A 17,228-nucleotide genomic window follows, 5' to 3' on the forward strand; every position below is an offset into this window, starting at 1 on the left:
GCTGAAGAAACTAGCATAATGACACCAATGAAGATAATCACAAGACGCAGTGCGCTTCACAGAATTGAGTCCCTGGAGCTACATGAACTGGTTTGTTTGGATGCTTAGGTACAGATATGGCTGACATCTCGCAAATTAACATCGCAAATTTGCGTCTCCAACCAAAAAAAAAATCCCTGACTTATGGCACGGAAAATAGCTGCCAAACTAGTCGAAGCGTGCTTTTGAACTTTAAATAGAACTGTCTTGAACCGACACAAATGCCAGTAGCTGTTATAAAGTCACTAGTGAGGCGAGCGAGAAGTATCGCGGGAAAGCTCAGGTTCCGCGTAAACCCTCATCAATTAATTCAAGAGCATTTGCGTGTTGTGGATAATCCGCCGAAGGCTGATCAGGTGCAATCCTTCTGGAACGACATCTATGAACGCCTCTAGCTACTCAACTTAAAATTTCCAGCCCTAGGGCAATACGAAGCTTTCAGAAGAGAGCTCCGATAGCCTAAGCTCAATGAACTGCGCAACCCGATAACTTCTGATGACGTTCGAAAAGCCTTTGAAGGTTTCAAGAACTTTGCTGATCCAGGTCCACTTCGGCTGAGTAGTCATTTATGAAAAAAACTATCGAAAACTCACCACCATCTGGTCAGTGTTTTCAAATCAGGCTGGATGGAGAGCAACCGATTCCGGATTGATTTTTTGAGGGGCGAGGCGTTTTCATCCTCATAAGCAAATATTTGTCGATTTCTAAGAATTACAGAATGTTAACATACTCAAATTTGTGTTATGATTTATTTATGAGCATCTTATACACAAGAATATTCACTGCAGTTGACTGAGTGTTCGAACAGATATATGAGTAAATAGGGTCGAAGATAGGAGTCGCTGGATGTAAAAAAACCTTTTCAGTAAGCGATACACTACAAGCGTAACCTCTCTATAGCCTAGATCGATTACCGTAAGGCATTCAATACAACATCGCATGAGCTTGCATTTGCTCAAATGCCTTGAGGTACCCGACATAATAGTGAGATGAGAATCTAGTGATGTGAAGCAGTAGTCGGCACAGGTTTTTGAACATGACCTCAAATTTGTTTTTTCATATGAATGTGAGAGAGATGGTATCGAACTGATCCGTTTGAACGATATTATTAGCGCAAACATTTCGGTGTTGTCGGTTGTTAAGTAAAGCATTGTTCATGGGGGCGATGTGGCTTGTGAGGCGTTGCCGGATTTTTGAAATCAAGTGTGAGTATGAAAAATGAAAATGACGTCGCCGGCGATGATTAGGAGGGATTGGAGTTTCAACGTGCGATCCGATATGTCAGAAGAGCAATGAGAGTTGTATCTTCTTCACCAAGTTGGGCATGTAAACTCAAAATCAAGCGTGGGTAAAAGAAAAATAAATGAAAATTTCGCCGACGGCGATGATTCAGAGGGCCTAACGTTTCAACGTGCGATGAAGGTGTTAATCAAGTTGACATTATCAGGAGTGGACGAAGGAAATAAACACAGATGGCGTGCAGCACATCGAATCAAAGGGAAATTATTGTGTAGATGAAAAAAAAAGGATATACAGTGTGTGTTTCAATGAATTTTTTCATTGCAAAAACACAAAGAGTCATACATTTTATCATAATAATAATATTAGTAATAACAATAGTGTTTATTATACCATCTTACCTTCCAATATGTAACCAAATATGAATGCACATTCACATGTGTCAATAACAATCTGATCATGTTGAATACGTGTTAACGGATATGCTGATGACGTAGCTAGTGGTCTCAAAACACTTGCTTCTTGCTGTTGATTTATTTTTTCAGAAGTCCACTTTTTAAGGTTCTACGATGGATAAAGGTTATCTAGTTGCTTTTTAATTTCACTTTCATCTTTAAAAAAACTAATGACTTTTCTTAAAATACACAATTTTTCTTCAAATTCTTCTAATTCGTGTTTATATCCTTTCGAATACATTTTGGTTGATACTGATAGTTTTTTGTATAGATCATCGATTGAAAAGTATGGTATTCATGTCATGATGCTGCCAATACACCTCTTTTACGTTAGGCCCTCCTAATCATTGCTGTCGACGTCATTTGCAATTTTTTCTACCCACGCTCAATTTTGAGTTCACACGCCCAACTTGTTTAACGAAGATACAACTCTTACTGCGCTTCTGACATGTTGGATTGTACGCCGTTGGAATGTTAGTCCCTCCTAATCATCGCCGTCGACGTCATTTCTTCTGATAAAAGGAATGTCATGGACTTCAAAGTCATCAGAAGTTTGGATATCCTTCTCTGCATGATCTGCAACCATGAGAAAACAGAAACTGGAAAATTTCTCTTTAAGGCAGCTTTTCGAGCGACGAATGAACTTGGTTTAGTTTTTGACACAGAATGAGATGATGACAACTCCATCAGACACTTGGAACTCCTCAAGCAAAAAGCCCACATAAAAGTCCACGTCACATATAAAAGCCTACTGCAACACAAAGATGAACCTTAGATTATCCTAGCACCTGAAGATTGATTTCTTTAGGTCTTATATGCCGAAGACGATAATTGAGCGATTCGGTCTGCCAGGATTGTGTATTTTACACCTCAGTCTACCGTAGTCGCGTAGTGAAATGAATGATCACGAAACCAGGTGCAAGGCTTCCCCCTAGACGCCTGAGAACGAAATTTAGTTGTTGACGAGGTGCCTTGCTTATGCGTTATCAGTCTATAGTCATCGACATAACCCGTCCCCAAAATCACTTCATTATGAACTAAGCCACTTCTATGGTATTGTCTTGTGTCTCGTGAATATAGAATTCGTTATAAAGAATGAGAGGTACCGAATTTTTTGAAAATGCTCAATCTCCAACTTCAGACCGATAGATACAAGCGAATAAACCTGATGTAGTCCTTCTCGACCATCAAATTGAACTTTTAGCTCCGACTGGAACGAATATCATTCAAATAAAATGAAAACGACTGAAGTATCGTGATCAATTTTTCGAACTTCTCAACCATCAAATCCGAAAGATATTCGCCATTGATTTTTCTGCTCGGACTGAAACGAGTATCCTTCGAATAGAAAAAAATAATGAAGTATCGTGATTAACTTTTAGAACTCTCTTTTTCTATAGAATACTCTGTTGAAAATGTTTTTCTGATCATCGACCAAGAATCCTAGGTGGAATGAAGCCTTCAATATTCTCTTACACTCTCTTACACCTGCTCTTCGATTCGTCTCCTTACTGAGGCTTGAATGATAGATTATTGAATCATATAGTTGGATGTGTCATCAATATCCAATGAAGCAGCCAAAAGTATTCAGTTGTTTCCTTCATAGCATAAACCCACTTATATTAATAAATGAGTACATTCTCTTTACGGGTACTGATCTCAGTTCAGTGTCTTCCGGTCTGTCCCTAAAATTTCTGTCAAATAGTTTTCATAACATTTTCAGAAATTGAATTGAAAATGATATATTTTCAGAATAAATCACAAAACCTCTTGTCTGTCCTATGTTTCAGAAATATACATGTTTTGGAAAACTAATTCATATCAAATTTACATGATCTGAATTAAAAATATGAAAAGAATCTTACCTGAAATAAAGCTCAGATGAGCTGACCGAAATATTATTCGAAACGTTAACAGATTTTGAAGAAACACATGTTTTTCCCTGCAGAAATGGGTTGGTTTTCCATTCATCTCTACACTCGGTCCAAGGAAGATCAGATGTGAAAGACTGAATCAAATAGAAGAGAGATATCGCCATAAGGGTACAATAGTAAGTAGCCACAGAAAAGTCACCAATAAGTTGTCCATAACCGATACCTGAAAGTTATACTAATGAAATTATTTCTAAATATGTGTGAATGTAATTGTATGCGTTCAGAAATTCGTATATCATTCGCAGTTCTAGTGCCATTGACAAGAAATATAATTTTAGACAGACTCACCAGAAATCAAGAAGCAATTATATGATTCACATAATTGAGCAAGATCCATTCAGTCCCAAAGCTGACTAACAACATTGTTGGTGTGTCCTTTTTTTGTACACTTCAGAAAAATAACTCAATATAATACGACGTTGAGCTAGTTGGGAAATGATCATGTTTGCTAATACAGATCCGAAAAAATATTCATCTTTTCATTAGGATTATTATCTTGTGATTGAAATAGAAATTGTAGCATCGATTTCTAAGAGAGGAGGTTTTGTTTACTTTAGAATATTCCTAATGATTATATACAGTACAACTATGTACTTTCATATTATCATTACTATCATTATTATTAGTCGGTCGGTAGCCGGGCGGTTCGACATGGGTGCTTTAGTCACTCAGTCAATCGGCCGATGTGTCACTGGATGGTTCAAGCCACAGACTGAACGATCGATTTTCACTTGCTATCGTCCAACCCATATTTTAGACATATATATTTCAACATATATATTATCAATGAAAAAAACTTTCAACAGATGTATCCACTGAAAAATATTATTTGAATGAAAATAACACAAAGAAGGCCCTGGGATGATTTGTTACTACACGTGTTAGACACATGCATGGGAAAAGACAAATTATTCTCAATGAGTACTAGTTAACCTGGGATTAATTTTCTCCCATCCCAGCTTCACAGTGCACTTGGAAAGCACACGACGAATGTCGTGGCCTGTAGATACTTCCTATAGAAATGTTCAAGCATGGGACATGTGAGTTGATATTTGCTGGGGAGAATAGCAGGGGTCTAAGAGTATACTAGAAATTGAAGGCGACTACCCATTCTGAGTATAACATCTTGTCCAATAAATGGACCAAGCTTCTTATAGATACTCTCTCATCTCGAGTGGGAGTAGTCAAGACAGACAATAGAATTTCAGAAGAGTTAAGCCTTCAACGAAGAAAAACATCGCAGCTGGAGTTCGTGTGTCAGAAAAACACAGTTTCAGTTCTCTGAACTATAGTGAAATTCTTCATTTCCTGAGGGATTTCGAAAGAATATGCTCATTCTGAATTTTCTCCGAACATAATAGGTACTTCCTGATTTGAGATTTCTTTCTAACTGCCTCAATTTCTTCAACGTTGAATCCAGAGGACAATTAAAGGTAGATGAAAGGGAAATGAAGTTAGCAGGATGGGTGATTTTCGCAAATTCTACCGCCGTGCAGAATTTGCGGAAAAAATATTCGCTCCTAGGAGCATCTCAATCGAATCAAAAATGTTAAATTCAATATCAGCAATGAGACCAATTCTCACTGGACTCATGAGGAACGTGCATAGTAGAGCAGAGTTTGGGTATTATGGTGATATCAACTTTGAGAATTGTCAGAGAACAACCCAAAAGTCTGAGCGCTCAAGTTACGAAATTGTATGAGATTGAGGATATTGTTACCTGGGCCATTTATGAAAAGCCGTAATCTATATCATGGTAGATTTAGCCTGTTTACACACGATTCGATAATGTAACTAGTTTGGTACCCAAAGTTGAGTGAAAGTCGGGTATTATGATAATTTTCTCGAACAACCGACACTTCCACTTATATCAGTGGTTCTTAACCTTATAGTCATACGGGACCATTTGACAAAATTTTTGTCAGGCCATGGACCACCAAGTTGGTTAATTAGTTTGTAGTTAATATAAATTACCTTACGATAACTTTCACGTATAGTCAGTGGGCATACTTGAAGACTGGCTATAAATCAAATCATCTAAAAGAACAATTCGTTCAGGCCAGTCTCAACACCCTACACAGTAGGTTAATGGACTGACACCTATCAGAAAACAACTACTCCCCTGGCTAATACCACGAAGGGCGTTGGATTATATCCGACAGGTGTCAGTGCAGGATTCTTCACTGAAGTTATTCCTGCATATGCTGTTGGCGATACAACTGCCGCAATAGATTTTCAATTATTGGAACACACTTGCAGACCGGTTTCGGGCTGTTTGGCCACTCGTCAGTGCAAGGTAGTGTATATCATGCAGTTGGTTACCTCGTTCACAGGCAGATGGAGCGACGAGAAACCTGTTGTTTGTTGTAGTCTTCAGCTTAGTTCGGAATTCGATTTTCGGAATTCGATTTTCAATTATCGGAAATCATCAACTTTATGTTGATGATATACACTACCTTGCACTGACGAGTGGCCAAACAGCCAGAAACCGGTCTGCAAGTGTGTTCCAATAATTGAAAATCTATTGCGGCAGTTGTATCGCCAACAGCATATGCAGGAATAACTTCAGTGAAGAATCCTGCACTGACACCTGTCGGATATAATCCAACGCCCTTCGTGGTATTAGCCAGGGGAGTAGTTGTTTTCTGATAGGTGTCAGTCCATTAACCTAATGTGTAGGGTGTTGAGACTGGCCTGAACGAATTGTTCTTTTAGATGATTTGACCTTACGATAACTACAAATAAATACAGTACAGTACAGTAAATAAATGGAATGGTTGTTCTAATGCATCTATAAATGAAATACGCATGAAATTATTTAAAAATTAGGTAAAATCTGTAACTGTAACAAAAATTGCATTATAAATTAATGCCATTATATGCGAAATATGTTCTTTTGTATTTCTCTTTCAATTCCAGGACTCTGTCCATCAATAATTTGATTAAACTTATCAAACACGTAAAAGTTATTACTTTCGACCTTGTTGTCGACAGTGATGAACGCACTGATTTTATCTTCATAAGCAAAAATACCTTGTTGATCCATAGCTCGATTTTAGCGATAAACACACTGATTCCATTTTCATAAGCAAAAATATTGCTCATGCCTTGCAACTTAAAATTTCACGACTCTTGCAGTAGAAGGTTTGATTTGTTCAGTTGCGCAAAAAATCGACCAAATAAGCAAGATGTATTTAAAATTTGGACTCGTAAAACTGATCAAACAAATCTTTGTTTTCCTTGATGATCAAAATAGTTCTACTTCCTCCCTTAATTGAAAGCAAAGCATTCTGGAAGCGTCTTGGCAGCTAGTGCTTGACGATGAATAACGCAGTGCGTCGCAATTGCAAACGGATTTTTGTTTTTTTTTCAATGCTGCAAGACCAGAGCGAGAACCAAGCATAGCAGGAGCACCGTCCCTACAAAAGCCCGCAAGCCGTTCCCACATAAGTCCATGTTTCTCCATATATTGACTTATTGCATCCATAAAATTTGCACCTTTCGACGTCGTTTCAAGTTCTTAAGAAAATAGTAATTCTTGTTCAAACATTCTAGCGGCGGGTCGCATTGTATCGTGTCGACTCGTCTAACATATTCATAAGGATGGCTTAGCGGACCGCTTGAGATGCTTCCAGGGACCACCAGTGGTACGCGAACCACCGTTTAAGAACCACTGACTTATATGATAGGAAAAAGAACAGTAGAATATCTGGGAGAAGCACTTGGAGTTGATGTGGGTTTCAAGAAGTTCATTTAAGAGTCTCAGTTTAATTGGAATCAACCGATCATTAGTTGTGCAGGGTGCAGGAAATCATTTGTTGGCAGAGAGTAGAATACAGTAAGTGGAAGACAGCAGGAAATGGTGTCTCTGTCTACAAACCTTACAACAAGACTTCAACAAATGCAATCACGATGTGTATGTTTGGTATACAAACATCATTTATTCTGCTTCACAAGACCATACCTATTCTATGGTATATCGGATAGTAGTATTATTCAAGTAACAAACAAGATCCTTGGAATGTTGTATTTCAAGTTAGTCACGAGAGCAGCAGAAAAATGGGACTAACTAACGTGATGTATCCGAGTTGACTTTTGTCATTCTCTCCAATAAAATTGAGATGGGAGTCCTTCATTCTGAAATCTAGATGTTTGACTGTTATGAGCCATAGCATAATTATCAATCATGAACGGCAGTTTTTCATCAAAGCAAAAACTCCAGTTGAAACCACAAACAACGAATATTGAAACTCTCCATTGTTAGAGAGGGAATTATCATTATTATGAAAAGGAGAATTGCAATGATCAATAAAGGTTGGTCATAGCTTCAGCCTTCGATCAAATATGGGACATTTAATTTAATATTCTATGTGAAGAGATGAGATGCGATAAAGTAACGTTTTAAAATAGAACAGAGAAAATGCATTTTGTGATACTATTTGTCCACTTTCTGACGTATCGATTTTTCGGTGTTGAAATCGGGATCATCTTGTAAAGCAACTAGTTGTGCAATGGCGATGTGTTCATGAATGTATCTGACTCATCATATACCACGTCCAAACCAGATTATCAAACTCTGAAAATCACATGAACAGATGCGTCGCCTACGGAAGATTAGCTTCCTCAATGGGCTCATTCAACAATTTTTTTTATTTAATACTGCAGGAGATTTGCTTTCCTGCTGCTGTCGTTTTCGAAGCAGACTATCAAATTGGGGAATGATCAGATGAATCAATAAATTGTAAAGCAAAATTCTGACAAAATAGTTAATCCATTCACAATTTTAAACTTTGCAGTAATATAATGTTCAGTAAGAGTGTTGAGCAGTGTATGTATTGAGCAATGTCCTAACAATTTCCAAAATAGATAAAAAAATATTTCATATTTTACGACGTAAAAACTATCATAAAAATTTTTCTGCGTTCGGTACTGAATGAAAATAAGGAACGGCTTCTCAAAATTTACTCAAGTAAACAAGTAATGAAAATTATTTCAATTGTTTTTGTAGAGACAAAATTTCAACAGGTAATATGAATAATTTGTGATTGATTTGTCCATTACTTGATGAAGATCCATTGTAATTTCGAGAACTATACCTAGCGATTTGATGTTTGTTTGAAGGTGATTGACAATGTTTCGTGATGAATTTCACTAGTTCGGACTTCCATTGTCTACTATATAAAATGATTTGAAATCCCTGAAACAAGTAAAAAGGAATAATTAAAAAAGAATAGCTGAAGATAACAATTATATTAAGTAAACAATAAACCTGAAATGAAATGATAGTGAAATAACCTACAAGTAAAAATATAATAATTGAATAAATAAAAATTAAAGGAATGAAAAAAGAAAATAATAAAAAAGTGTAGAGATTCCAAGTCACGTTAGTTCACGACGTTTCGATTGTTGGTATCTACAATCGTCTTCGGGTGATGACTGGACTGATTCCTCCGAGAGATGACTATTTATAGGCCGTTGAAGTACTTTCACTTTCTCTGCTTTCCATTTTCCGCTTCACTGATTCCGTGAGAGATGACCGTTTTGTCGGGAGTTGGCCATTTTTCGTTCGATGATGGGTTTCCATATGTTTCGTATTTCTATGCTGGCCTGGCTGAATACGTTGTTGGACAACATGTATGCGGCTTCCTTAAATTTTCACCTAAACCAATGTTCCTCTCTGTGCAAGATCTCAGCTTGAGACCACTCGATGTTGTGTTGATGGGTCCAAACATTGTCTGCTATTCCTGATTTGCTGGTTTCTCCTCGCTGTGTGTGCTTCTTGTGCTCGGCAATGCGAACATTCAATGGTCTCTTAGTTTCACCAATATAGGATTTTCCGCACTCACAGAGTATCTGGTAAATGCAATTCTTGGAATCGCAGTCCGCGTTTGGGGGCCTGGTTTTCGTGAGGCTGCTACGGATAGTGTTACCGGATCTGAAACAGGTTCTGATGTTGTACTTGGAACCAATTCTTCTTGTCCTCTCCGATAATCCTCTGATGTAGGGAAGTGCATGCACTGGTTGTGACGGCTTCTCTTCCTTGCGAGGCTCCTGCTGTCTTTTAGCCAAAGTTTTCTCTACCATCGCTTTGGAGTATCCATTCCGCTGAAGATCATTTTTGATGATGTCTAGTTCCTTCTCGAGACCTTTCTTTGTATTACAGAGCCCAAAAGCCCAAAAGCAGGACGCCTTCCTGAAACACATCAACAGCGTGAGACCTTCCATCACTTTCACAATGGAGAAGGAAATCCACAACGAATTGCCATTCTTAGACGTTTTGGTGAAGAGGACCGACACTAAGTGGGAAACATCTGTATACCGAAAACCCACTCATACGGGACAGTATCTGAACCACGAATCCAACCACCATCAATCGACAAAAAGAGGAATCATCAAGACTCTATTAGACCGTGCTTTTGGGCTCTGTAATACAAAGAAAGGTCTCGAGAAGGAACTAGACATCATCAAAAATGATCTTCAGCGGAATGGATACTTCAAAGCGATGGTAGAGAAGACTTTGACTAAAAGACAGCAGGAGCCTCGCAAGGAAGAGAAGCCATCACAACCAGTGCTTGCACTTCCCTACATCAGAGGATTATCGGAGAGGATAAGAAGAATTGGTTCCAAGTACAACATCAGAACCTGTTTCAGATCCGGTAACACTATCCGTAGCAGCCTCACGAAAACCAGGCCCCCAAACGCGGACTGCGATTCCAAGAATTGCATTTACCGGATACCCTGTGAGTGCGGAAAATCCTATATTGGTGAAACTAAGAGACCATTGAATGTTCGCACTGCCGAGCACAAGAAGCACACACAGCGAGGAGAAACCAGCAAATCAGGAATAGCAGACAATGTTTGGACCCATCAACACAACATCGAGTGGTCCCAAGCTGAGATCTTGCACAGAGAGGAACATCGGTTTAGGAGAAAATTTAAGGAAGCCGCATACATGTTGTCCAACAACGTTTTCAGCCAGGCCAGCGTAGAAATACGAAACATATGGAAACCCATCATCAAACGAAAAATGGCCAACTCCCGTCAAAACGGTCATCTCTCACGGAATCAGTGAAGCGGAAAATGGAAAGCAGAGAAAGTGAAAGTATTTCAACGACCTATAAATAGTCATCTCTCGGAGGAATCAGTCCAGTCATCACCCGAAGACGATTGTAGATACCAACAATCGAAACGTCGTGATCTAACGGGACTTGGAATCTCTACACTTTTTTATTATTTTCTTTTTTTATTCCTTTAATTTTTATTTATTCAATTATTATATTTTCACTTGTAGGTTATTTCACTATCATTTCATTTCAGGTTTATTGTTTACTTAATATAATTGTTATCTTCAGCTATTCTTTTTTAATTATTCCTTTTTACTTGTTTCAGGGATTTCAAATCATTTTATATAGTAGACAATGGAAGTCCGAACTAGTGAAATTCATAGCGATTTGATTTTCAAAAATTTTATTTTCAAAAAATATATCACAACATGTTTCGCTATCACAGTAGCTTTTTCGTGTTGAATGACATTCTGACAGACAGTACGTCATTTACTACGAAAAAGCTACTGTGATAGGGAAACATGTCATACATTTTTTTAAAATGAAGTTTGTGCAGATCAAATCGTGAGGTGTAATTTATGGAAAAATGAAAAACTTAATTCGAAGTCTAACAAAAAATTTTGCAAGAACATTCAAAGTGTTGAAATGTTATAAGTTCGCTAATGAAAAATAAGATCAACGTCGCCTAGCTGGAGTTCCACGTCTCTTATGGCATGTTTCTCCTAGGTATTTTTTTTAATAACCGCATCAACCGCGAAGGATTATTAGCGGAGGAACAATTAGGTATAATTATATTTTATGTAATATATGAATAGATTTCAAAAAGGTTCCTAAAAAGTTCAAGTTCACCACGTTTAGGGCAGAATTGAGATCACTGGGAAGTCTTGCTTCTTGTCTTTCATATTCAAAGACTGGGCACTGCAGGATAATGTGTTTCACACTGTTGATCACACCACAAATATCACACTCCGCAGAATATTCTTTTTTCATGAGGTGTTGGTGTGTTAGTCTTGTGTGTCCGATTCTGAGGCGAGTAAGAATGACTTGATGTCTTCGTTAGGCTGACTGGTAGTTCCGGAAGCGCATGTCAGGATTCATCTCGCGTAATTTATTTGATTCCATGGCCATCCATCCTTCTTTCCAAGTGTTTGCTATTAGTTTCTTTATGATTTTAAAGTAATCTGAGTATGAAATTTGCTCAAACAATGTTGCGGAAGGAGTAACTGTAACATTGCGAGCAACTGCATCGGCTTTCTCATTGCCTCTGATTCCAGTGTGGGAAGGTATCCAGATTTGTTTAATACATTTTTGATTCTGCATTAGCTTGGAAATCCTTTCCTCTATACGAACAAGTAGTGAATTCCTTGAGTATAACTGTCTGGTTCCATGAATTGTGCTGAGAGAATCGGTGATAATAACAGAGTTGCCTTCCAATCTTTCACAGTGTGCTACGGCTTGATCTATGGCGTATAATTCACCTGTATACACACTACAGATTGACGGCAGACGTTAGGCAAGCTCCGTATCTCTAATGTAATGACACAATCAGAAGATTTTGAAGCATCTGTGTATAAGTGATTGTATTCCTTGTACTTGGAGATTATTTCAGAGAAAGTTTTTCGGATAAAACTTGATGTTATATCATTTTTCCTATGGGTGGAGAGTTGGGTGTTATGGGATCTTTATGGTCCATGGTGGTGGATAGCAGATACCAAGTGACACGACATTATTAGGGACTACAGGATTATTAGGCATTTTTGACATTTTTGCGTGGAGTGGTAAAGCCCTTTATTACTTTGATTGAAAAAAAGGAGAAATCTGTTACTGAAGGTATAGTGATAGGCGGGGTTGTTTATATTATCAGAAATTCTTGCAGCATACGTCATGGTCAGGTATTCACGGCGAAGATCAAGAGGCTGTTCTCCTGCTTCGATAAGTAAACTTTCCACTGGACTACTACGGTATGCTCCTAAGGCTGTCCTAATGGCGGCATGTTGAATGACATACAGCTGACTTATTTGTAGTAGAGTAGGCAAATACATCCATAGACTATTTTAGATCTTATTGGCGCCCGATAGATGGTTAACAAAGTATTGCAGTCCGCTCCCCAGGTGTGATTTGACAAGACATTCATTAGATTCAAACCATTTTGACAAGATTTCTTAACATTGCGAATATGGGCGTTCCAATTCAGTTTGTAGTTAAACGTCATCCCAAGAAACTTCGTTTCCTCAACGAATTCTAACTGCTGTCCATTAAATGTAAAGTTTGGGAAACTAGTTGCTTGCTGTTTGGAAAATGGGAGGCATTTGGTTTCCGCTGGTGGAAACCTGTATTGAGGGACCATAATTCCAGACTTGATATTGCCTCCTGAAGAAGTGACTCTAATATGTTTATATTTCTGCCACTGACAAATAGGACTAGGTCATATGCTTTTAGCAGCCCTTTGACTGGGGATTTGATATTCTTCAAGATATCGTTGATGGCTATGAGGAAGAGGGTGCCGCTGAGTGATGATCCCTGAGGGGTTCCGTTTTTGAGGTACTTTTTCTCAGATTTTATGCTATTAGCTCTCACAGAAAAGGATCTATTTTTCAAGTAATTGTCTATAAAAGCAAGTAGATTTCCTTGGATATGCCAATTTTTCATCTGTTCCAATACATTGCGATTCCAAACTGTATTGAATGCTCGACGAATATCGAAACAGATGGCTTTAACCTTGTATCGATTTGCGAAGGACTCGTGTATGGCTGACTGTAGGATAACCAGATTGTCTCTTGTTGATCGGTTTTTGCGAAATCCACTTTGTTGGGGAATTATCAGGTTATTCTGCTCGAGAAAAAACCGTAGTCTAGCTTTCAAAATCTTCTTCAATACCTTACACATGGTGGAGATAAGGGTCTATATGGAGCCTGGCTCCTTGATCCTTACGGCTTACGTTCGTCAGAAGGAAAAAACGAGATGAGGATTGACTGTATGAAGGTCCTGAGATATCCGTAGAGTCTATATGAGGTCTATATGAGTCGGAATCAGATGAATATTCATTCTGTTTCAGAAGAGGCAGTACAATAGAAGTCAGACCAAGATGTGGGAAGTTGTCTGGTGCGGTATAAAGTGTTGTAAATCCCTAGGAGATGGAGTTTGCCGGATTGTGGCAGTTTCGTGATAAATATATAAGAAATGTCATCTGGCCCCGGTGTATGGCCTTTCACTTCAGACAATGTCTCTTCGAGTTCATCCGTGTTTATATCGATGTTTAGTAAATTTTCATCGTCGTCTTCAATTACAAAAGGATTGGAGTCTAAGACTTCCCTTCTTTCTAAAAAGTTAATATCGTAGTTGACGTCATTAGACTGGAATTTAATAGCTAGAATGTTAGCAATCTCGCGACTATTTGATATGACGATATCGTCATCAATAAGGAAGGAAATGTGATTTCCTTTCGACCTTCGGATCCTGTTTATTTTTCCCCATACTTCAGCTATTGAAATGTGCTGGTTCAAAGTGTTTACATAATTTTTCCAAGATTCTCGTTTGCTTTGCCTTAGAAAAAATCGTTGGTGAGCTCAGAGACGATTAAATTCGACTTCGTTCTCAAGGGAGAAATGTCATTTCAATCTGTTGAAAGAACTTTTGCACTCAATTGTTGCTGCCTGACATTTTTCGTTCCACCATGGTACTGGATAGTGATGTGTTAATTGTGAATTTTTACCTATGGCAGTGGATGCCGATTCGATTATAAGTTTGGTGATTTTCTCCACCAGCGTATTCACGTCATAATCGAAATTTGTAGAAGAAATATCTGATAACTTGGAGTCAATGAGGTTCTCATAGTGAGTCCATTTGTCATGCTGTACATTCTTGAGTTTCCATGTGGGATGATATATTGTTGTCTGAAATGAGTTATCATTGCTTACAATCAAGATTGGAAAATGATCACTATCGTATACCTGTGATGATACTTTCCAAGAGAGCGATGTAGAAATCGTTGGCGTGCAAAAGGCTAAGTATGTAGCGGAATGGTTGCCAGATGTGCTATTGAATCTCGTTAATTCAACATTGTTTAATATAACGAGGTTGGAAAGGTTGATGTATTCCTCTAAGACTTCTCCGCGTTTGTCAGAAGATGCGCAGTCCCAAAGAGGATTGTGGGCGTTGAAATCTCTCACAATAATGAAGGGTTTTGGAAGCTGTTGAATTATCGTATCAAGTTTTCGAAAGGTTAAGTCTACATTCGGTGGAATATATACATTGCATATGCATAATTTTCGCGGAAATGTGACAAGAACTGCTATAACTTCGAGTTCTGACGTTATTGAAACAATTTTTGAAGCGATCGATTTTTTAGTATAAATGGTAACTCCACCGCATGCTCTTATTGGGTTGTTTCTAATTTTATGGAAAGAGTTGTAAGATTTCATTTCGTATGTATGTGCAGTCTTGAAGTTAGTTTCCTGCAAACATATAACTAAAGGGTTTTCCTTATTCATCAGAAGTTGGAGCATTTCCAGATGGGGAAATACTCCATTTATGTTCCATTGAAGAATGAATTCTGTTGATGAAAAAAAATGAAGGAAAGGGGGGTCATAAACTTCAATAGGTTCCTTGTGAGAGGTCGCTTTCGTTCCCAGAAAGGGAAATATTTGAGTTTATTTCGAGTTCATTATTCAGTTGTTTCATCAACTTTCCCTTTAATTTTGTGATACGAGGCTTAATACTTCGTTCAGTCAGAGCTGGGTATATTGTTGTTGATATATCCATGAGAAAATGCACGTTGTCAGTATATTCACGTGCTATACTGGGAGGATCGGATGACCCGTACGTATTTTCCTAAAAACTGACTCTTTGATTGAAGTCTAGAGAAAATGGTGGTGATTCATCGTCAAATATCCTTTTCGCTGAAGAAAGGCGTGCAGCTGTAGCGTTTGATGAGGTTTTCTTTGGTTTCTTATGAGTTTCCGAAAACGGCTGAATAAACTCGGGCTGTTTATGTGGATTGGAGTCGGTGTTTGATAACGTGGGGCTTGTTACCTCTGGTTTTGAACGTTTTTGTGTTGAGTTGGTGATTTGTGTTGGAATGACCACACGTTCATTTCACAATTGGTTTTCGGGACTAACTGTGGTAGGGATATCATTAACTGTTTCCGTGCAAGAGGCGGCTTCATGACCATCCTTTTTACATTTGAAGCAGGTTAGCTTGTCTTCGGATAGAAAGATACGGTATGGAGTGTTTTCGAAAGGAATAACAATTGATTCTGGGAAGGTAGAGGTATCGGTTTGAACGTAGACTTGCCTCTGGAAACTAAGAATATGGCTGAACTCTGGTTGTGAAATCCCGATTCTGAGAAATGTTATAGGGGACATAAGGCTTAAACCTAGGTCTTCAAGGCTATTTTCAATTATGATGTGGGGAATTGATGAGCATACATTTCATAGGTTGCGAGTGTTATTAACCTCCGTGCTTTCAGTAGTTGTTGGTTCACCACTATTTCTCCACCTTGTTGAAGAAAAGTATCTACAACTGCAAGACTGGAAAATTATATCTTCAGGCTGAACTCTGGTTCCGATGATGTACTTCTGTATTTTAACTCCTTCGATAGAATTGAAGACTATGGCTGCTCTCTGGATGGAAATTTGAAGTTTTGGACTGCAGTAGAGTATGAGTTGGATTGAACATTTGATTGATTACTTTGAGTGTCCCTGTAGTCAGAAACACTCGGTATGTTAGTGGGGTTCATGGTAGTATCAGGAATTTATGCTGATAATATTCAGCATACCCCTCTGAAAAAACCACTTTATCTTTCTCTTAGGAAAGAAGTCTCACCGATATAAATTGAAGTTAGGATCTTGCTACACTTTTCACACCTTTTTTTTAATTTTATCACTTGTAGAGATTGATAGCGGCCACTACAACCATTCACGACGAATTGTCAGAGTCGACTCTTCTCCTAGGTATGTTTTCAAATATTCTTGATTTGTTAGTGAGGGATTGCATAGTGGTGAATTCATGAAAAAATGAACGATTTTGTAAAAACAGTGGAAATAAGACAAAGTCTCAAGTGTCAACAAAGGTAATACACCGAACAGTATCGAGAACCTTAGACTACTCACGATTTTATCGATGGGAATGTCAAAGGGGGTGTTTGATTGCTACTGATACAAGATATATTTCATATATCCAGATACGCTATGATTCGTTATTTCACAAGCAATGTGCTTTCGACAAAAATCTTGACATTTTCATTCATGAATGCAAATTTTCAAATATATATTCTCAAGGTACTACGCCACTGGTTTTGATGTAGTGACGTCAGTTTATTCATTAATTGAAATATAGGTCTCGTGACACTCCATCTGAAAAGTCTTTCAATATTGCATTCAGTGATGATATTTGATTTAGTATCTTTGTACTGGGTGACTCGAAAAAAATTTTTAAAATAGGAGAATAATCCAATATTCAACATAATACAATAGTTGATTGAAATATTCAAAGTGCC

At 38.0% G+C, this 17,228-nt stretch overlaps 1 protein-coding gene across 1 annotated transcript in view; it reads right to left on the bottom strand.

Moving 5' to 3' along the window:
• Nucleotides 1-17,228, bottom strand: part of LOC111515807 (sodium-dependent nutrient amino acid transporter 1) — an 82,681-nt gene that overhangs the window by 56,678 nt on the left and 8,775 nt on the right. Inside the window, exon 4 of the mRNA XM_074184837.1 lies at nucleotides 3,599-3,830. Coding sequence (XP_074040938.1) covers nucleotides 3,599-3,830 — 232 coding nt within the window. The remainder of the gene's footprint in view (nucleotides 1-3,598; nucleotides 3,831-17,228) is intronic.

This window comes from Leptinotarsa decemlineata, unplaced genomic scaffold (assembly GCF_025532065.1).
Source record: "Leptinotarsa decemlineata unplaced genomic scaffold, Ldec_3_MD MMD2_tig00026358_RagTag_RagTag, whole genome shotgun sequence".
Classification (NCBI taxonomy): Eukaryota; Metazoa; Arthropoda; class Insecta; order Coleoptera; family Chrysomelidae; genus Leptinotarsa; species Leptinotarsa decemlineata.